The following is a 19061-nucleotide window of genomic DNA, read 5'->3' on the forward strand; positions in this document are numbered from 1 at the left end:
CATCACTGCCTCAAATAACATATATAAACAACAAAAATGTCATTTAAATACTCATAATTACGACAACATTCTATATTATTGTCTTATATTATGTATCGTATTAATGCAAAAGTATAAAATTTCAATACAAAAATACCAATAAAAGTATTAAACTTGAGTGTTAAAATAATCAAGTCCTCTCTTCTTGGGTATATCAGGAGTTTTAACTCACAATACCAAAACAATTAGAGAAAAAAATCAACAGAGGAGAGGAGACATGCCTTGCTTTTCCAGCATTTCAAAATTCAATTCAAACTAAATGATGGGAGTTGGCTATGCTGTACCAAAGAAGGGCCCAATAGATTGAAATAAGATACAACAAGTACAGTTAGGGAAAATGGGACGGCCCTTCCCTTTTGAGTTTGACCTCAAATTATTGTTGTTATTTCCCCATAATACATTTGACCAAGTCGAGTATACGAAAATAATCGTAGAATAGAGCAGAATCTTTGCCCTCAAGGCCGTCCCGGCTGTACCGGTTGCTCCCGGTGAGGTTGTTGCAGGGGCTTCCACCGACGACAAGATCGAAGCCGCCAACTGAGTTGATGATCTGCTCCAGCCGGTCACCGTTCAACTGCTGAACATCCTCAAAGTCGATCAGCTTTCCCTTTTGGTTGGTTTGTTCCCACCAACTTCGGACGATGTTCCTGTTGACTTCAGAGATCTCAACCGACACAACAGTCTTTAAGGGGATACCAAGCCGATGAAGCGCAACTTCTGCGCCCCCAATTCCAGAGAAAAGGGACAAAAGGTTGATGCCTCCCGGGAACATTTCCTTCAAGACAGAGAAGTGATAGGCCACGGTGTCCACCTGAAGCAAAAACCCGAAAAAATAAAGGATCATTCGACAAAATTTGACAAAACGGGAAAGAACAGAGAAAGGGAATGCTCAACTGGGAGAATGATGACCTAACCGCTCACCTGGAATGAATTACCGAGGGATTTATATCTGTCGGTTCTGCTAATACCACCTCCCCTTGTATGGTTCCTTGGGAACCCCAACAGCATTTCCACTTCATCAGGCTCCAGAGGCGCAACCTTGCACCTTCCTACCCATACTAGATTCCACTTTCGACACTGATCAAGTACGTACTTCTGCACGTGCAAGGGTGGCTCGTCATCCCACTCCTCCAGAGCCTTTCGGATCCTATCAGTCAGTTTTGCGCTTGCAATGCAAGTCTGTATGCAATTCAGCTTTGTTCTTGTATCCCAAGAAGGCCACCATCTCCTTGTTAAGGGAAATGCTTCATAAATGGTGCGAGGAGGGAGTGGCACAAGAGGAAATCTGTTCTCAACCGGGAGATTGTGAACGTAGCCTCTTTTCCTTGCCGATGCACAAAAATACTTTGAGTCGACGAACTCTGGCTCAACATCATATAAGAATCTCTTAATAGTGTCCCACACTCCTTTGGGAGCTAGTGCCACATTCTCGTAATAGAAGTAGGGAGGCCCGATGGCTGCCTCTGGAAGGCTTCTACGAAGGGTTGGAGACGTTTCGGTAGGGACCCCATACCCAATCATTGGATTTGGAAGATGAATCGCCTCATCATCAATCTCCCTCTGTCTTTTCCTTCCCAACAGTTCACTGTCAAAAAGTTTCCTCTTGGGCTTACCTTTGTGGAATATTAGCTTTGGTTTTGGCTGTAAATATAGAGAAGGTGCCAAATATGGAGAAATTTACTAAAAAGAATAATAATCAACATAATCTCTACAAAGCTGTAAAAAATTTAAGTGGTGTTCTCTTTATGATTCAGTTTTGAGTTTTGAATTCATTTTCAATTTTATATTTTGAATGTCTATTTTGAAAATTTTAAAAACGCATTTTTTTTTATCATTCTAAAAAACTATTTCTTAAAACAGAAAATTAGAAAACGAATTTACTTTGAAATTTTGTAAAATGTTATTTTATGATATTTTATTTAAGAAATTTGATTATTAAATAATAAAATCAACTTCATCGAGGTGTTATGTGATGGTAAAATCCCATTAAAATTGAAAAGAAAATTTTATAAGACAGTTATAAGACCAGTCTTGCTGTATGGCTCAGAATGTTGGGCAGTCAAATACCAGCATGAGCAAAAGATGAGAGTAGCGGAGATGAGGATTTTAAGATGGATGTGCGGACATACAAGAAAGGATAAAATTAGAAATGAAGTTATTCGTAATAAGGTAGGAGTAGTGCCAATCAAGGAGAAGATGAGAGAGACTAGACTAAGATGGTTTGGTCATGTGAAAAGGAGAGTAAGAGACGCTCCTGTGAGGAAAGTTGATGAAATGGAACAATTAGTCACAAAAAGAGGTAGAGATAGACCCAAGAAGACTTTGGGAGAGACATTAAAATTTGATATGAAATATATAGATCTAAATGAGGATATGACAAAAGACAGAAATACATGGAAGTCTAGAATTCATGTAGCCGACCCCACATAGTGGAATAAAGGCTGGATATGTTGTTGTTGTTGTTGTTTATTATACATGTGTAATACACTTACTAATATACTATACCCAATATATATTTTTAATTATAATATATATATACTACATTTTTAAAATTTTAAATAAATATATAATTTTATTTTCTAAATTTAAGAATAAATTTTTCTTTTTTTTTCTTCTTTTCTTTTTTATTTTTCTCTTTCTATTATCTCCGGCACCTACTTCTTCTCCATCGCCGGCAATTACCGTCGACCAAAGATTCACACGATCAGAGTCTACCATTAGAAAGGCCAAGCCAAGAGGGTTAAAATACATAAAAATGGATCAGATTTAACGGTTAGATTTTGATAAATCTGATTTTTAATTTTCAGTCAAACTTAAAAAACGCAGTCAGTCACCACTGACCAGCGTGGCCGATGGTTTCAGGCCATCAACCGTCGTTTGGATGTTGCTTGGTAGGCATTGGGTCATCAAGCCATCATTGCCTACTTGCTTTACCATGACCGTCGTTTGCCAAGCCTCATCAAGCCACCATCGACATCATCAAGCCATCATTGTTGGCTTCATGTGGCCGCCAACGATGGAGGATGAAGGAGGAAAGAGGAGTCAGCGGCGGTGGCGAGCGAGGCTGACGACAACAAGAAGAGAGAAGAAAGGATAGACGAGAGGAAAGAAAGAGTGAGAAAGAGATGATGGGTTCAAGATTGGGTTTGGGGGTGGGGGTGGGGGTGGGGGTGGTGTTTTCCGCGTTTTGTGTTTTCAATTAGTTTTGACTGAAAACACTCAAATGTTGTTTCGGGTTTTTTTTCTACAAAATTTTTCTTTATTTTCAAAAATGCGTTTTTGAAAATAGTAAAGTAAACACATTTTTAGTATTTTGAAAAATTAAAAATTCAAAACGAGCTGAAAACAGCAAAGAGAGCAAGGCCTTACATTCCAATAGGGTTAATTGAACCTTATGGTTGTAAGAGGAAAGGTTGAAAGGGTAAGAAAGAAAAAAAGTGAAAACATACCTTTGTATCATCAGGTAGATAGGGATCTGCTGCCTTTGCCATTTGAGCAGCACATATGAAATCTGTTAGCTCACCAATGGAGGCATGTGGACCTGCAGTATTTTGAAGGCATTATAGAATAAAAAGCTCAATAACGATGAAGATGCAACTACAATATAAAAGGAGAAAAAACAAAGTTTGTTGTATCACTCAGCACAAATTATATCCCAAAACTTCCACATATGACAATTAATATCAAGTAAAGTGGCATGCGGAACTTTCATTTCAGACTTCCAGTGCATTAATTTGACAGTATTCCAGAGCATACGAAAGGTGAGGCTACCCAATGCCAGAACCAATTACAAGATTCATTCATTGTTCATTCATTAGAATTTATAGCACACATCAGGAAGACAAAGAAGAAGAAATTATATCAAATGAAGTCAGTTACACTTTAACTTTAAAGAGACTCAAGCTTGAATCCCATTAACTAACATATACAACGGAGTGAAAAGAAACCAGTTCATATTAGAGGTGTTACATTTACGACCTAAATAATAAGAACTACTCCAATTCAACTTTCCCCTATCCTAAATGAGTATATTTCTCTACAAATTAGATAAAATTGGACTCAAACACTGTTATCAACATGCAGTTGAAAGGTTCAGAATCAATGGGTGCATAATCTAGTCAAAGTATATAACCTGAACAGAGATCTACTGATTCTAATCTACAACTATTCAGAGGATAATTTTTTCATGGTACAGTTTGTAGAGAGAGAGAAACTGTGGCAAATAACCTGTATAATGTCATGATAGTACATTTGCAATACAGCAGTTAAACTACTGTAGTAGCAAGCATCAAGGACCAGCAGTATGAGAAAGATATCACATGGACTGGAAGGAAAGACATCACATGGACTGGAAGGTGACCCAATGCATAACTTTAATCGGCGAACTCAGTAGAACAGAAGTACCCATGACATTCAGAAAACATATCTGAGTCTTTGATGAATGTAAAGAAACTGCAAGTGTTTAAGCTCCATGAGGGAAGACTGAAGACTAGACAGTTAAACTGGAAAACCAAACCAACTTTTCACATGTTTAAGGAAAACAGGCAGGCGAAAAACGCCAGCCCCAGAACTGTTCCACTCCCCAAGCAATTGCCCTTTTAGAAGTGGGAGATTTGCTTGGAGTCTCGCTGCCCTTTTTGGTGATGTGAGGGTTGTGATGCAAAAGAAACAGCTGAAGATCCATGGTTCTGGACTAAAGGGAAGATTTCTAATTTCCATATTCTCTTGGTTAAGAAAACAAGCCCCATTTACCCTTGTTTCTTTCTTTCAACTTAGATGTTTTGATTACTCTGCACTTAAGGCAGTTTTTTATATAAAATCATCACTTATATAAAGAAAAAAAAATTAACTGCTTTCAGGACAAGAGTTACATACTACAATCATTGACAAAGACAGCATATCAATCATTGACAAAGTTGCTTACTACAGCAGCATAAAACAAATGCCTCATCAATGACACACCACATCTATCCATAGCTATAGAGGCCTCTTCAACTGTGTAGCCCATATTTGCCAGGGATAACAAGGTTTTATCCTTATCAGACAAGGAATCTGTATTTTCCTGCAAAGAGAAATCAATTACAAAGAGCAAAGCATACAGGAAAACCAAAAAGAAACTACATCTTTAGGCAAATTCAAGAGTGCTAGATCAAACAATCATCACACAACTAGTAGGAATGCTACTATTTTCAAAAGCTTAAAAGATTACAGACTTATCAGACAAGACTGACTTAGCCTATCAAGAAAATTTACTACCTGAAAAGAAGTCCACCTGAACAAACTAATTGAAAAAACCATTCACGTCTGTCATTATGGAACCTTCTAGATACTGGAAGTTATCATTACCACCATCACCAAACTGTTTAAGACATGCTGGCAATTATGGAGTCTGTTTTGACAGTTCTAGATCCTACCCTGTCTGATGCTAAAATTGCTGTCATATAAATTGAAATAAATTCAACTCAATAATCGTTCCCTATTACTTCGGGTTTGCTATATGCATCCTCTAATTCCTTCAGCTCTAGTAGTGGCAACAGTTTAGCTAACCACAATAGATCATGTTTTTTATTATCTCAGTCCAAGGTAATTTCTTCCTCGTCCTCAACCATTACCTTCATTGTGAATAATGTCAATTTTCTAATTAGGGCTTTTATTGGTTTTTGTTGCCCATACTCCAACCATCTTAACCAACTTTCACTCATCATTTATTCATAGATGCTGCCTTCATCTTCTCAAAGATCCATTAAATCCTACCCTATCCCCTTTTTCCATACTTCATCTTAGCATCCTTGCCTCAACCACATCATTTTACTAACATTTTACTTGATACTAAAATACATGATTGGGCTTTTAATTGTCCTATAAAATTTTCCATTCAGTCTCTTAGGATCCTTCATTAAATCTATCCATCCTCATGCCCTAGATACTGGAATTGCTCACTTTTTGGTATCCTCAGCCTTCAATTATGACTACTGCTTTGTTCCTACTTCATTTTCACTAAAGTTACATTCTGTATATTCAGTTATGGTCCAAATTTCTTAAAACTTGCCATTTCTAGATCTACAGTATGAATTTCTTAACTTAATCTTTACCTATTTATCTTGTTTGATTCACTAAAACAATGTCATTAAAAAATAGCATATTCTATGGTACCTAATTTCTATACATGCCTAGTCAATTTATCCATAACCATGCAACACATAAGGCCTTAAAATAGATTGAAATATTCAATTATAACCAGTCCAAAGCTAGATCCACCAAAAGTTTGTATGCTCCCCTATGTAATGACAGGGATGCAGTGATACAACTTACAACAATATTTTAGTTACTCAAAAAGAAGTAACAGTAACCATGCATCTTCAAATAATTTACATTATTACATCCCACATATGCCATTAAGACAGTTCTGGTAAGGAGCAATGACTATTTGCTGGTTGTTGACTATTTTCAGAAGGATATTAGGTGATTTAAGTGGTCGAGCAATACATGCAACAATTAACTACGTGTTAATTGTAACCAGAAGGATATACCTACCTCATCTTCAGACCAACTATATGAATCAGAGAGATCATCAAGAATGTTTTCACCATATTCTGAAGAGCACTGGTCCGAATCGACAGCTTGCTCTTGCTGTTGCTGTTGCTCCGAAGAGCTTTCAATAGCCTAGAAAAATTAGAAAATTGTGAATGCCAAACTGCATACAAATACCTTACATAGGAGAAACCACTCCAATTAGAGATCAAAGGTTCAACTTAGAAAGATTAAGAGTTCTGTGTAGACAATATTGCTCATTAGAGGCAAGCCCAAACTTGATTAATGGATAAGTGATCAAATCCATAATGTGAAATAGCATGAAGATGCACTAAGCACATGCTTACTTGAAGTTGAAGAAGGTGAGCACCAAGCATAGTTATAAAAATCTCAATTTTGATGAGATTGTTCCATCCTAAGACCCACTTTCATGGAAGTGATCACACTGATTGGTGTAGTATTATAGGCCAAGGTGGGGCTGTCATTTAGATCCTAATCCTACTTAAGGCACACTTTTAGATAAAACATTTGCTTAATTATCTCTTTTTGTATTGTGCATGCATGTGTGCTTGTTGGGGGGCGGGGGTGCCAGGTCATTGTTAGACTGCCTCTTGACCAAACTAAGCTACTTCATCTTTGCCAGACTGGATATACGATGGGGCAAAATTTATTGTGGCCATCTTCACAAAAAAATAACTTGTGGCTCAAATTTCGTTCACTATTACTTTCCTCCGGATAAAAAAAACAAAATAATTACCAATTATAACTCACTCCAAATTCTTGCAAATAAAGCAACAGAAATAACTGCCTAGCATGGAACCTCTGTCAAATAGTTCCAGTATTATATAAGGGAAACTGCAAGTAGATATGGTCATGTCCAAATCATTTTCATTTCCACAACCTTTAGACCAATTGAAATTCATGCATCAATGGAAGCAAGAAACGTGAACATTTTGGTTTGCATATTAGCATATTACCACAGTCCACTTTCATATCTGCTAAACATGGAGGAGCTAGCACTCCTCGTAATTTGAAACGTAAAAACTAGTAACTTTTATCATCATGGACAATATGTGACCAGAGAAACTATCCTAATTGATGTAACAACTCTCAGGAAAAGCCACTTTTGGAACCAGTCCTGGGACACCAATTCTAGGAAGTCTATATATCTAAAAATATATCCTCGTTAGTATGATTCTTCAAATTACTGACGGAAAAAACATATACAGATGGTTTTTTCTGTCATATCTAAGGTCATGTTTCTACTCCCTGGCAGGTTTTTTCCCCCTCTTGTTCCTTTTTCTTCAGGAAGTTGAGTGTGGTGGGTGAGCCAATGTGGTGGGAAAGGGACAGGTGTGATTATGAAACTCAAGAATTCAGATAAAATAGCAACAGAATTTGAGAATGAGGCATGAATGACTCACCGAATATGTAAGTAAAGTTTCTAGGATTAAGTCTGTATTTCCTTCTCCTGCACATTTTTTAAAAAATAAAAAGAAGTCATAAAGTACACTTTCAAGCTGAAAACTACCATGTAAAAAGAAGTAAAACTGCATTTACCATTTTCCTTAATAGCCTTTTCAACCAGATTCTCAGGAAACCCCATTGCTACAAAATGATGAATCAACTTGGAGTGAGAAGGACCCGTTGATGAGCTTGCCTTTAGAAGACAAAAGGAGTCAACGGTAAGTTCATAGTATGGATAGAAAACAATGAGCATAACAAATGTGATACAAAAATGAAGAAAAATCCCCAAGCTCCATTACACAAGAAAACCAATGTAAAGAAAGCATTTATAGCTTCTACATGATAGATAAACAACAACATATCACGTTTTTATCCGGCTATGTGGGTTCAGCGACTTAAATTCTAGATTTCCATTCATTTCTATCCATTGCATTTTCTTCAGTAAGGCCCATATATTGAATATCAAACCTAAGTGTCTCCCAACATGTTTTCTTTTCGGTCTTCCTCTTACCTCTTTTCTAAACCACCTGATCCATGCCATCAACTCTCCTCACAGAAGTCTCTAGTGGTCTTCCACTCCAACCTTATCAAGAATAACCTCATTTCTAATTTTATCTTCTCTTGTATGGAAACACATCGATCTTAGTATCATCATCTTGGTCATGCTCATATTTTTCACACATTGGTACTTTATTGCCCAATATTCTGTACTATATAAACCTATAATTTCCATAACATTGAGTATCTCCTTTATTCTTGTAACTGGGCTCTAGGCATTAGTGTTATTTCTCCAGTTGTCAAGAAACCTCATTATATCTTCTTCATAGTAAAATGTCTATAGAACATATAATTTATATCTTTTTCTGAATTGCTAAAATGCCATAATATAAAATTTGTTTCTCCACATTCATTAAATATATTGAAGTATTCCTTCCATCTCTTTTTAACCACCCTCTTATTTAATAGCACCTTTTGCCCCTTATTCAATGGACTTGGCTTACATCCCTTGTCCTTCTTTCTTTTTCTTTAGCCAGCTTCCATACATCTTTTTTTCAATCTTTTATATCAATTTAACGGTACAAATTTTTACAAGCCTTAGACTTTGCTTTATTACCTACCTCAATGAAGTGTACATAAACATGATGACCCAATAAACAATTCTACAAAAGCATGCAGTAAAAACATTTAACCATGTTTGCATAAAATTTGCATCATCCCATGCACAGCTACCTTCTTTGCTTCATTTTTACAAGGCGATCAATTAAGTGATACATTAAGACCTATATTTACCCAATAAATAATTCTATAAATGCATACAGTAAAAACATTTAACAATGTTTGCACACAATTTGCATATCAACTTTAGTTACGTATATAATTTCCACCATGGATTCTTCCATACAAAGATAATATTTACCTCTCCAGTATCTACAGTAGCTTTTCCACCTGGATTAGTCACAGTTGAACCAGGATTTGTCAAACTTGAACAAGACGACAAGGGAAAGTCCAGAATTTCCAGTTCATCTTCAGTATCCCAGTCAATGTTGTCATTCTCTTCCCCAGAGGCATTGCCATCCACCTACAATTTGGAAGAAATCATAAGAGAAAGGAAAACAAATTGCAGTTAAAATAGTTGACCACAAGGATAACATTTTCACCTTGGATTACCAACCAAGATTGGTTACCAAGGATTATGCTAATTTAGAAACAATAATCTTGTAGTAATAAAAGAATAGAGATTAAACTTGAGGTTGCATGAGTAAATACACGTACCATTTTGCAGACTCCACTTTTCCTCCAGGGACAGGTTCTGAGCTCTATAAGAAATGGATGAAAAGAGTTGGAACAATTGAGCAACACATAATGTAGACCTGAAGCAAAAGTTATAAGTCATCATGAACCTAAGGAGAGGGGGGGAAAGACAATATGTTAAGCTGCACTTGGCAAAATGATTCAAGAAATCATTTTTATTTCATTTTATCATTCTTCCTTTCATTCCTCTTTTCTTTAGGCAAAGCGGGGTAATGCAACAAGAAAGTATAGAATAATTCCAGAAATTGGAGACCAAAAAATTTAAGAGGACCAGGGGATTGCATTACCATTAGAGGAATTATTAACAAAACTCATTACCATTGGTCCTCTGGCTTGACATGCAGATTTTTAAGATTCATAAATCCACAAGACCATATGATACATAGATGTAGTATTTTCCTCATTTAAACAAAATAAAATCAAAATATAATAGTAATAATAATAATGGTCTGCAAAGTGGATAAAATGAAAGAAGTTTGAAGCAACAACGACGACCAAATTGAGTAAGAGGAAGATCAAAACAGAACTCAATGAAAATTTTTAAACATGATACGGAATATAATGGTTTTACAAAAGATATGGCCATAAACCCCAGCTAGTTGACATAAAAGTTAGGATTATGACAATGATCCAGAACTTGACATTTATGAACAGTTAGGGGATAACAAAATCCATCATGGAGAGTATAGGAACATATTACCTCCATCACTCAAACACACGTGGAACATATTGTAAGTCAAGAAAATAACCTATGGAAACATATTACCTCCATCACTCAAACACACATGAAACATATTTTAAGTTAAGAAAATAACTTATGTGTCATTGCCATGGTATAGTGTCATATGGAAGATTGAAGATTTTTCTGATTTTCTGAAAACTGAAGCAATCAATTCGTTCATTTCTGTTGTATTCATGTCTCGAGTCCAAATCCATGCTTCATAGTATAGATGATATGTTTGCAAGCTTTTTTCTTTTTTATTCGTACAAATATATATAATTAGCGAGTTAGAATCCAAACTGCTGGCCCACCTAGTGGGTTTTAAGGTGGTAATTGTTGTACTGATATATAAAGGAAGAAATTAAATTTGGTATTCCCCTAAAGTAAAATTTTGGAGATCCTTGCCTTACCTTAAATTTCCTTTATAAACAAAACAATCAAAAATGAAATGATATTACGATATTTAGTTAATTAACTTCAAATCAAATGTAAATATTTATTAACTTATAGAACAATGAAAAATATGTGAAGTCTGATCTCTCCTAAAGAAAGAGATGGGGGCGGGGGGAGACTCCCACTGTATATGGGAAACGTCTAAACACTTAAAAGAATTTCATGAAAGATAATCAAGCAAGACAGTGAAAGAAGAGAAACATAGTCCTTTCTTATGTTCATCTCACTCGAATTCCTAATTTTAGTTTACAAATCATGTGAATTACTATTCAACAAAATCCGTTTTAGAAATCAGCATGCAAGAAAAAAGGCTTATTTTGGCATTTTGAAAAATAGTTCCATAACCAGATGGAGCTTTTGGAACAACAGAATTTGTCGGTTTCAAAAATAAAAAATGATGAGAATTGGCAGAACAAGTGACAACATTGTTACAAGCAACTCTTCGTAACTAAACAAAGTCCAACCTATCTTAAACCCCACAAACCCTAATTCACCGGATTAAATGCTTTACCTTGTCAAAATTAAACCCAAAAAAGGGGAGAAAACACTAGAAAATAAAAACCCTAGCAACTCTTACTTCATCAAATTCCAATACCTAGACTCAACACCACATGGCTTCAATTGAATAACCCAACAGTCATACAAACAAGAATTATGCTTTAAACCAGCAAATTCAACTACTGAAAGAGACCTTACCTCAAGCTTCGAGAATCAACAAATTGCTGAACTCCTCGACAAAATCGATAAATGTACTTCGCTCCTCCGAAACTATCCTTGAAACATTAGAAATGCTTAAAGAGCTAGGCAATTGAAATAAAAAAATTGCCAAGAAAACACAAAGAAATTCGGCAAAGAACGAAAAAGCATACAACTTGCATACAAACAGATACAGAAATAAGAGAGCGAAAAGACTAGATTTTGGTTGAGAGAGAGAGGGGGGGGGGGGGGGAGGCAAGAATCAAACTGAAAAGGAGAAGTGGATGAAGGAAGGCAATTTTGGTCAACGAGAAACTGAAAGCACAATCTAAGGTGGAAAATCTCCTCTACACATGCCACATCGGATAATGATACATCAATTTGTCGTTTTAGTGAAAATAGAACAATAGAAGACAAAACTCAAGTTGGCTTTCAATTGTTGGATTTGAACGAAATGTGTTGTCATCCCTTGGATCACTTAGATGGACTGTTTTCATAAATTATGTGTTGTCATTTCATAAATTATGCATTTTCACTTAGATGGACTGTTTTGAAGTTAATTAACTAAATATCATAATATCATTTGGTTTTTGATTGATGTATTGATGAAGGAAATCTAAGGTAAGGCAAGACAAGGATATACAAAATCTTACTTTTAGGGGAATACCAAATTTAATTTCTTCCTTTATATTTGATACAACAACTACCACCTTAAAACCCACTAGGTGCGTCAATAGTATGGATTCTAACTCGCTAATTATATATATTTGTACAGATAAAAAGGAAAAAAGCTTGCAAACATATTATCCATACTATGAAGTGTGGGCATGGACTCAAGACATGAACACAGCGTAAATGAACACATTTCAATCATGTCACCTAAACAAGGAATATGTGAAATTCTGCTTCTACTCCTTTCTAATTCTAGCTAGATAAACTTAAATCGATTAATGTTTTTATAGTTTATCTTTGTTTTTTGTTTTAGAAGAGTTATCACTTTTATTATTAGTTTTCTGTTGTCCACTCTTCTTAGGTCACCTTCTATAAGGCACTAAAAGATTTGACAAAGTATGGGAAGAGCAAGTGGGTCCCGGTTCAAGTTATCGTAAGAAAGGTCAAGAGCCTGAAGATTATCACACTGAGATAGAGACTCTGGAATCTTGCCTGCTAGATTATTCCTACAGGCAAAGAACATATTCGACTCTTTAAGTTGCCAATCAAAGAATGAAGAAGAGGAAATACCATGGACAGAAAGACGATATGGTATACATATGTCTTTATTAAGTCCAACAAAAGAGAACAAAATAATTTCTTTAACCAGAAAAATAAATATGAATAAACCACTAAAAAAGAGATTTTGGCTTTGTTAAGAAGGAGAAAGTTGTTAAATCAGTTTTTGATTATTGTTAATTAGCTAAACTAATTTCAGTTAGTTAGAAACAAAATTTTTGTTTCTGTTTTTTTCCCCTCCTTTCTTCTGTATATAAGTTATGTTTTCCATTCATCAATAAAGTTGAGGCATTCATTTCATAACATGGTATCAGAGCTCTTGGTGCTCGTCTCTTCTCTCTATGATACAACCATTGCAGCTTTGATTGTTCTGTAAGCTTCATTTCTTCCTTTCCGATATTTTCTATTGCTTTTCCTTTGACTTCCTCAATAGCAACCACGGCCTCCAGACTCAATCCTATTGAAGATCCTTTCTCACCATATTATCTTCATCATTCTGAGAATCATAGTTCTGTGATTGTTACTCCAGAGCTTACATCCACAAATTTCACTTCTTGGAAACACTCGTTCTTGCTTGTTGTTTCTATTAGGAATAAGCCAAGGTTCATGGATGGTTCTCTAGCTAAACCAGATCCAGAAGATCCTCTCTACTTGCCGTGGATACGATGCAACAATCTGATTGTGGCATGGTTGTTGCGTTCTATTTCACCATCGATTGCTTCAACGGTGTTTTACATGGAGGATACACATCTCATTTGGGATACATTACTTCAAAGGTTTTCTCAACCAAATGAATCTAGAATTTGTCATCTACAGCATCTCTTATGCACTATTAATCAAGGTACGAAGTCCGTTGACTCTTATTTTACTGAACTCAATGGAGTAGGGGAAGAATTGCAAAAATTTAGACCTTTGCCACATTGTGTGTGTGGTTCATGTAACAAAGCATGTTTTCAGAAGTTTGTTGATGCTCAACTCAAAGATAATGCATTTGGGTTTCTTAATGGACTAAATGTTCCTAATTTGATTCTTCCATCCTTTCCTTCAACACCCTCTATTGATTTTGTTTCTCCTTATCCATATTCTCAATCTATTGATCTATCTTTTTCTTCTCCTTCTCTTGTTGCTTCTCCTAATTCTACTGCAGATTTAATTGATCATGTTCCTACTATACCTGAATCCCCACCTATTACCTTTTTATAGCCTAGACGCAGCACTAGACCTATCAAACCACCTTCTTACCTCAAGGACTACCACACCAACCTACAGTTTTCTGATTCTCTACCTTCCTCATCCAATGGTTGTACTTTCTATTCTATTTAACACTTTGTTTCGTATGATAACCTGTCCCCACAGTACAAAGCTTTTACCTTGTCCATCTCCACCACTTTTGAACCAACCACTTATGCTCAAGCAAGTCAGTTTGCTCATTGGCAACATGCCATGCAAGAAGAACTAAAAGCTTTAGAGGACAACAACACATGGCGGATTGTTCCTTTACCCTCGGGTAAACATGCCATTGGTTGCAAATGGGTGTACAAAACTAAGTTTAAGGCAAATAGTAGCATTGAGAGGTACAAAGCTCGTTTGATTGCTAAGGGTTTTAATCAAAAGGAGGGCTTTGACCATCACGAGACATTTAGTCATGTTGCCAAGCACACAACTGTTAGTATTTCTTGCTCTTGTTGCTGCTAATAACTGGTACCTTTCTCAACTTGATGTTAATAATGCATTTCTTAATGGGGATCTTCCCAACGAAGTTTATATGGATCTTCCCCTTGGCTATTAGCTTCTGGGGGAGACTGCTATTGCATATGGTAGCTCACAGTCTAAAGAAATTAAGCTTGTGTGCAAATTACAGACATCATTGTATGGTTTAAAGCAAGCTTCCAGACAGTGGAATGCCAAGTTTACTGAGTGTTTGCTTCACTGTGAATTTATTCAATCAAAGTCAGATTACTCTTTGTTCACTAAACATATGGGACAAAATATTGTTGCTTTATTGGTTTATGTTGATGACATTATTATAGCAAGCAACAAAACTGTTCTTATTGAAGATCTAAAGAAATACTTGAGCTCCTGCTTTAAGCTTAAAGATTTAGGTGAACTGAAATATTTCCTTGGGCTTGAAATAGCCAGATCCAAGCATGGAATCTCATTATCTCAAAGAAAGTATACTCGAGTTGCTGGAAGACTATAGAGATGCTTTGGTTAGTTGGAAGTCAAAGAAACAGTGAACAGTGGCAAGAAGTTCTGCTGAAGCAGAGTATAGGGCAATGGTTGTGACAACATGTGAGGTTATGTGGCTGATTTATCTGTTAAATGACTTCAAAATTCGTCATGAGGGATCAGTGCATTTATATTGTGATAATGTTTCAGCATTGCATATCTCAAAGAATCCAGTGTTTTATGAAAGAACAAAGCATATTGAGTTGGATTGTCATTTTGTCAGAGAAAATATTCTTACAGGAGTGATAAAGCCGTTGCATTTGAAGACTAATCTCCAGCTAGCAGACATGCTTACAAAGGCGTTGCATCCATCTCAATTTCACAGTTTAATGGTCAAGATGAGCATTCATAACATATATGCTTGTCTTGAGGGGGAGTGTTAAGAAGGAAAAAGTTGTTAAATCAGTTTCTGATTATTGTTAATTAGCTAAACTAATTTCGGTTAGTTAGATTAGTTAGAAACAGAAATTTTGTTTCTGTTTTTTTCCCCCTCCTTTCTTCTGTATATAAGTTCTGTTTTCCATTCATCAATAAAGTTGAGGCATTCATTTCATAACAGGCTTCACTTGGTTTTTCAAATTTGTCCTATCCAGGAATTGATTATTGATATTTTTCTTTTTACTTTCGTTTGCTTGTATGTATGTACCCTTCATTTTCATAAATTAATTGAAAGGAAGCAAGAAACAACAAGTGACGAGTTAGCTAACTGTAGTACTGTCATATATATATATATATATATGCACACATATATCCTCTCAAGTCTCGATACCCAACTTAAAGCAATAAACCTTAAAATAATATAAGCAATAATACTAATAGTAAAAGAAACAAGAAAGGAAGAAAAAAACCAATTAAATATTATATATATATATATATATCGGTCAAGCATAGCACGGTTAGGTTCAATCACCCTAAGGGACATGATTCCTTGATCGTTTGATGTGAAGCTCATATACACCCTTCCTTGATTGATATTGATCATGTTTCTATATCAACTAAAATATTGCCATAGAGCCTATAGCTAGTTGAGTTTGATCACATGAAAATTCCATAGTGGTATTGACTACGCCTCCCAAATAATAATATTAACATCAACAACATTAATATATATGATAACTAAGTACAAAACAAAAGCAATCAATTAAACGCAGGACCCTAATAGGCTTCGTGTCTTTCACTACGTTTAGTGTCTTGCACTGGAAAAGAAAAAGAATCAGAATAGCTTAAATTAAACTCAGGTATCACTTAAATTAAACCAAGAAAAAGTGTTTAATAGCTCACTTAGGTCTGCAAATGCAGCCAGCTATTGCACTTTAGCTCCGTACTTGGGGCTTGTAACTATAGGTGAGTTGAGGAACTTTATGAATTCACCGTCTATTGCATCTCATTTTGACAATAATGGTTGATGAAAAACCCTAATCAAAGAAAAAAAACAAAATCATAAAGAACAGATCTTAGAAGGAAAAAAAAAAAAGTTCTGAGAGTGCAGATGTACCGAGCAAATGACGGAGGGTTCAGATCCAAGGAGAATGGAGATGGCAGATGGGTGCAGTGGCCGGCGGAGGCTCGTGGTGCCGGAGATGGTGGCGTCGGGCTGAGCGGAGAACGGAGAGGAGGAAGATGGTCGACCAAGGCTCCCGGTGCCAGAGATGGAGGCGTTGGCCTGAGCGGAGAACGGAGAAGTGTCGCAGATAGTCGGCCGAGGCTCGCGGTGCCGGAGATGGAGGCGTCGGGTTGATCGGAGAAAGGAGAAGTGTCGGAGATAGTTGGCGGTGGCCCAGGTCGGTTGGCGGTGGCTGGAAACTCCAGTCCCCTTCTTGCCTTTGATTTCAGGGAGAAATGGAGATTGAGAGAGACTGAGGATGGCTAATGGCTCTGGGCCGGTCTCATTATCCAACGGGTCTATCTAGACCCGTTTAATATAATAAATTTAAATTTAAAGAATTTAATTTCAGTTGGCAAAATTTAAATTTAGATTTTATGGATTTTTGATTAATTTTAAATTTAAATCCTAATCTTAAACTCTAAATTATAAATTATAGCTGTTTATAATAATTTTATTAAAAAAAATATTTAATTTCTTATTTTTTTTATAATATAAAAAATTCAATAAATCCTTATCACAATTAACATTTGATCCATACATATTTTACCATTTTAAAAATTTATGGCCCACTTGCCATGGAGCTCTAGTTAAATGGACATATTCGCTATAAGCCGAATCCTAAAAATCTAGTCCCTTAAGTAGTCAGAATTGATTGCGCATTCTTATATGAAAATAAAATCAAATTTATAATCTTGTAATATCTCAAACTTTTTAATGTGTACGATAGACCATTTATATTATTTCGTTTATTGTTTAACTTTTAACACTCCCTTTACCTTATTTATTATTTTTATATATTTATTTATAACACTAATATATTGATATATTTTATATCACATTAATATAAATATACAACATATATTAACGTATTTATATTGATATATTATATTTCAGATCACATTATTATAAATATACAACATATTAACATTTAAATATTATCAAATAAAATCATAAATAAATATTCAAATAACATTTTTGTTTATTTTCATAAAACACAAATGTATAACAAATCTATATTTATTATCTTAAGAACTACAAATCCTTTCAAATATAAAGACAACTATGGTAATATATTTATTTTTTAATTTGCTTGACTTAAATTTTTGATTATTTATAACACCTAGCATTGCGTGATCCGTTTGATATGTCCGAATAAAAATCTTTAAATTTCAAATTAAATTCATATCATGTGCAAGTATTTTTCTTATTCTTTTTGTTCAACTTGTTGAATTTATTTATTTTGTAGTTGCTATACTTTAATAATTTATCTTTGATTGATTCAATCAACTAAACCATGATGTGATATTACAAGATTATCAAAACATCCCTAAAAAAAAATAAGGATGTGTTATTTTTATTGTTTTCAAATCATTTTTAGTTTTTAATTTTATAAAATAATAAAAATACGTTTATTTTATCATTTTTAAAAATGTATTTTCAAGAATAAGAAAACAAATTTATAAAGAAAACTCAAAATAACAAAATGTTATTTTTATTGTATTCAATCAAAACAATCTCTAAATCTAAAACATGGAAAATACAATATATTTTTCATATTTTTGGTTCTAAAAAAAAAAAAGAAAGGAGAACAAATATTTATTCTTATTTTTTTTAAATAATATATTTATTTAAAAATTAGAAATATATAGTATATTTATATTATAATTAAAAATATAAGATAACATATAATATATTATTAAGTAGATTACGCATATTATGTATAATAATATTTAATATAAATTATGATTCAAATGTCAGTAATTTATTAATTAAATTTATTATTTTATTTTAATAATAAAATTTTATTAAAAATAGTTAATTTTATCATTTAATAATTAAATTGATTAAATAAAATATTATAAAATAAATTTTCTTAAAATTCAAAAATAAACACGTTTTATAATAATGCAATCTTATCATTTATAATCACATTATGTAATATTAGTTTATGTTTTTTTTTATTTTAATATTTCCTATTTATAATCACATTATGATCATATTTTTTATTTTTTAAGTTTATTTATTTAAAATTAAATACATTTAATTTTTGAATAATTAAATATATTTAATAAAATGTAATTAAAAATTTATTTTCAAAATTTCAAAAAAAACGTGTTTTTTAGTTTTTTTTTGTTTTGAAAAATAGTTTTCAAAAGTGATAAAAAATATTATTTTCTAAAAATAGACTACTAAAACAAAAAATTCAAAATAAATTTAAAATTTAAAATTAAAAATTAAAAAACAAAGAAAATGCAACCCTAATGGTATGTTCTCTAC

At 34.1% G+C, this 19061-nt stretch overlaps 1 protein-coding gene across 9 annotated transcripts; it reads right to left on the reverse strand.

Moving 5' to 3' along the window:
* Positions 1–318: 318 nt before the first annotated feature.
* Positions 319–17052, reverse strand: LOC127803917 (DNA (cytosine-5)-methyltransferase DRM2-like). Of its 9 annotated transcripts, none has more exons than XM_052340553.1 (12): positions 16674–17052; positions 16460–16593; positions 11720–11791; positions 9811–9854; positions 9455–9616; positions 8131–8230; positions 7995–8041; positions 6574–6702; positions 5002–5101; positions 3489–3580; positions 961–1680; positions 319–850 (listed from the first exon to the last, which is right to left on the reverse strand). In XM_052340553.1, the coding sequence occupies exons 4-12, from the start codon at positions 9811–9813 to the stop codon at positions 422–424; spliced, it is 1782 nt and encodes a 593-aa protein (XP_052196513.1). In that variant the 5' UTR covers positions 9814–9854; positions 11720–11791; positions 16460–16593; positions 16674–17052; the 3' UTR covers positions 319–421. The 9 variants fall into 9 exon arrangements, with proteins under 9 accessions (XP_052196513.1, XP_052196508.1, XP_052196511.1 ...); XM_052340548.1 differs by having other exon boundaries at positions 9811–9908; XM_052340551.1 differs by having other exon boundaries at positions 11720–11796.
* Positions 17053–19061: the final 2009 nt, after the last annotated feature.

Source organism: Diospyros lotus, chromosome 6 (genome assembly GCF_014633365.1).
Source record: "Diospyros lotus cultivar Yz01 chromosome 6, ASM1463336v1, whole genome shotgun sequence".
Lineage (NCBI taxonomy): Eukaryota > Viridiplantae > Streptophyta > Magnoliopsida > Ericales > Ebenaceae > Diospyros > Diospyros lotus.

What these genes read in the sequence shown, in the direction of transcription:
- LOC127803917 (XM_052340555.1), bottom strand. An exon ending in CTACTGTAGATACTGGAGAG is followed by an intron (nt 8,231 to 9,454) that starts GTAAATATTATC and finishes TGTCTTCTAAAG; the next exon opens with GCAAGCTCATCAACGGGTCC. An exon ending in TATAGCTATGGATAGATGTG is followed by an intron (nt 3,581 to 5,001) that starts GTGTGTCATTGA and finishes AAAATACTGCAG; the next exon opens with GTCCACATGCCTCCATTGGT.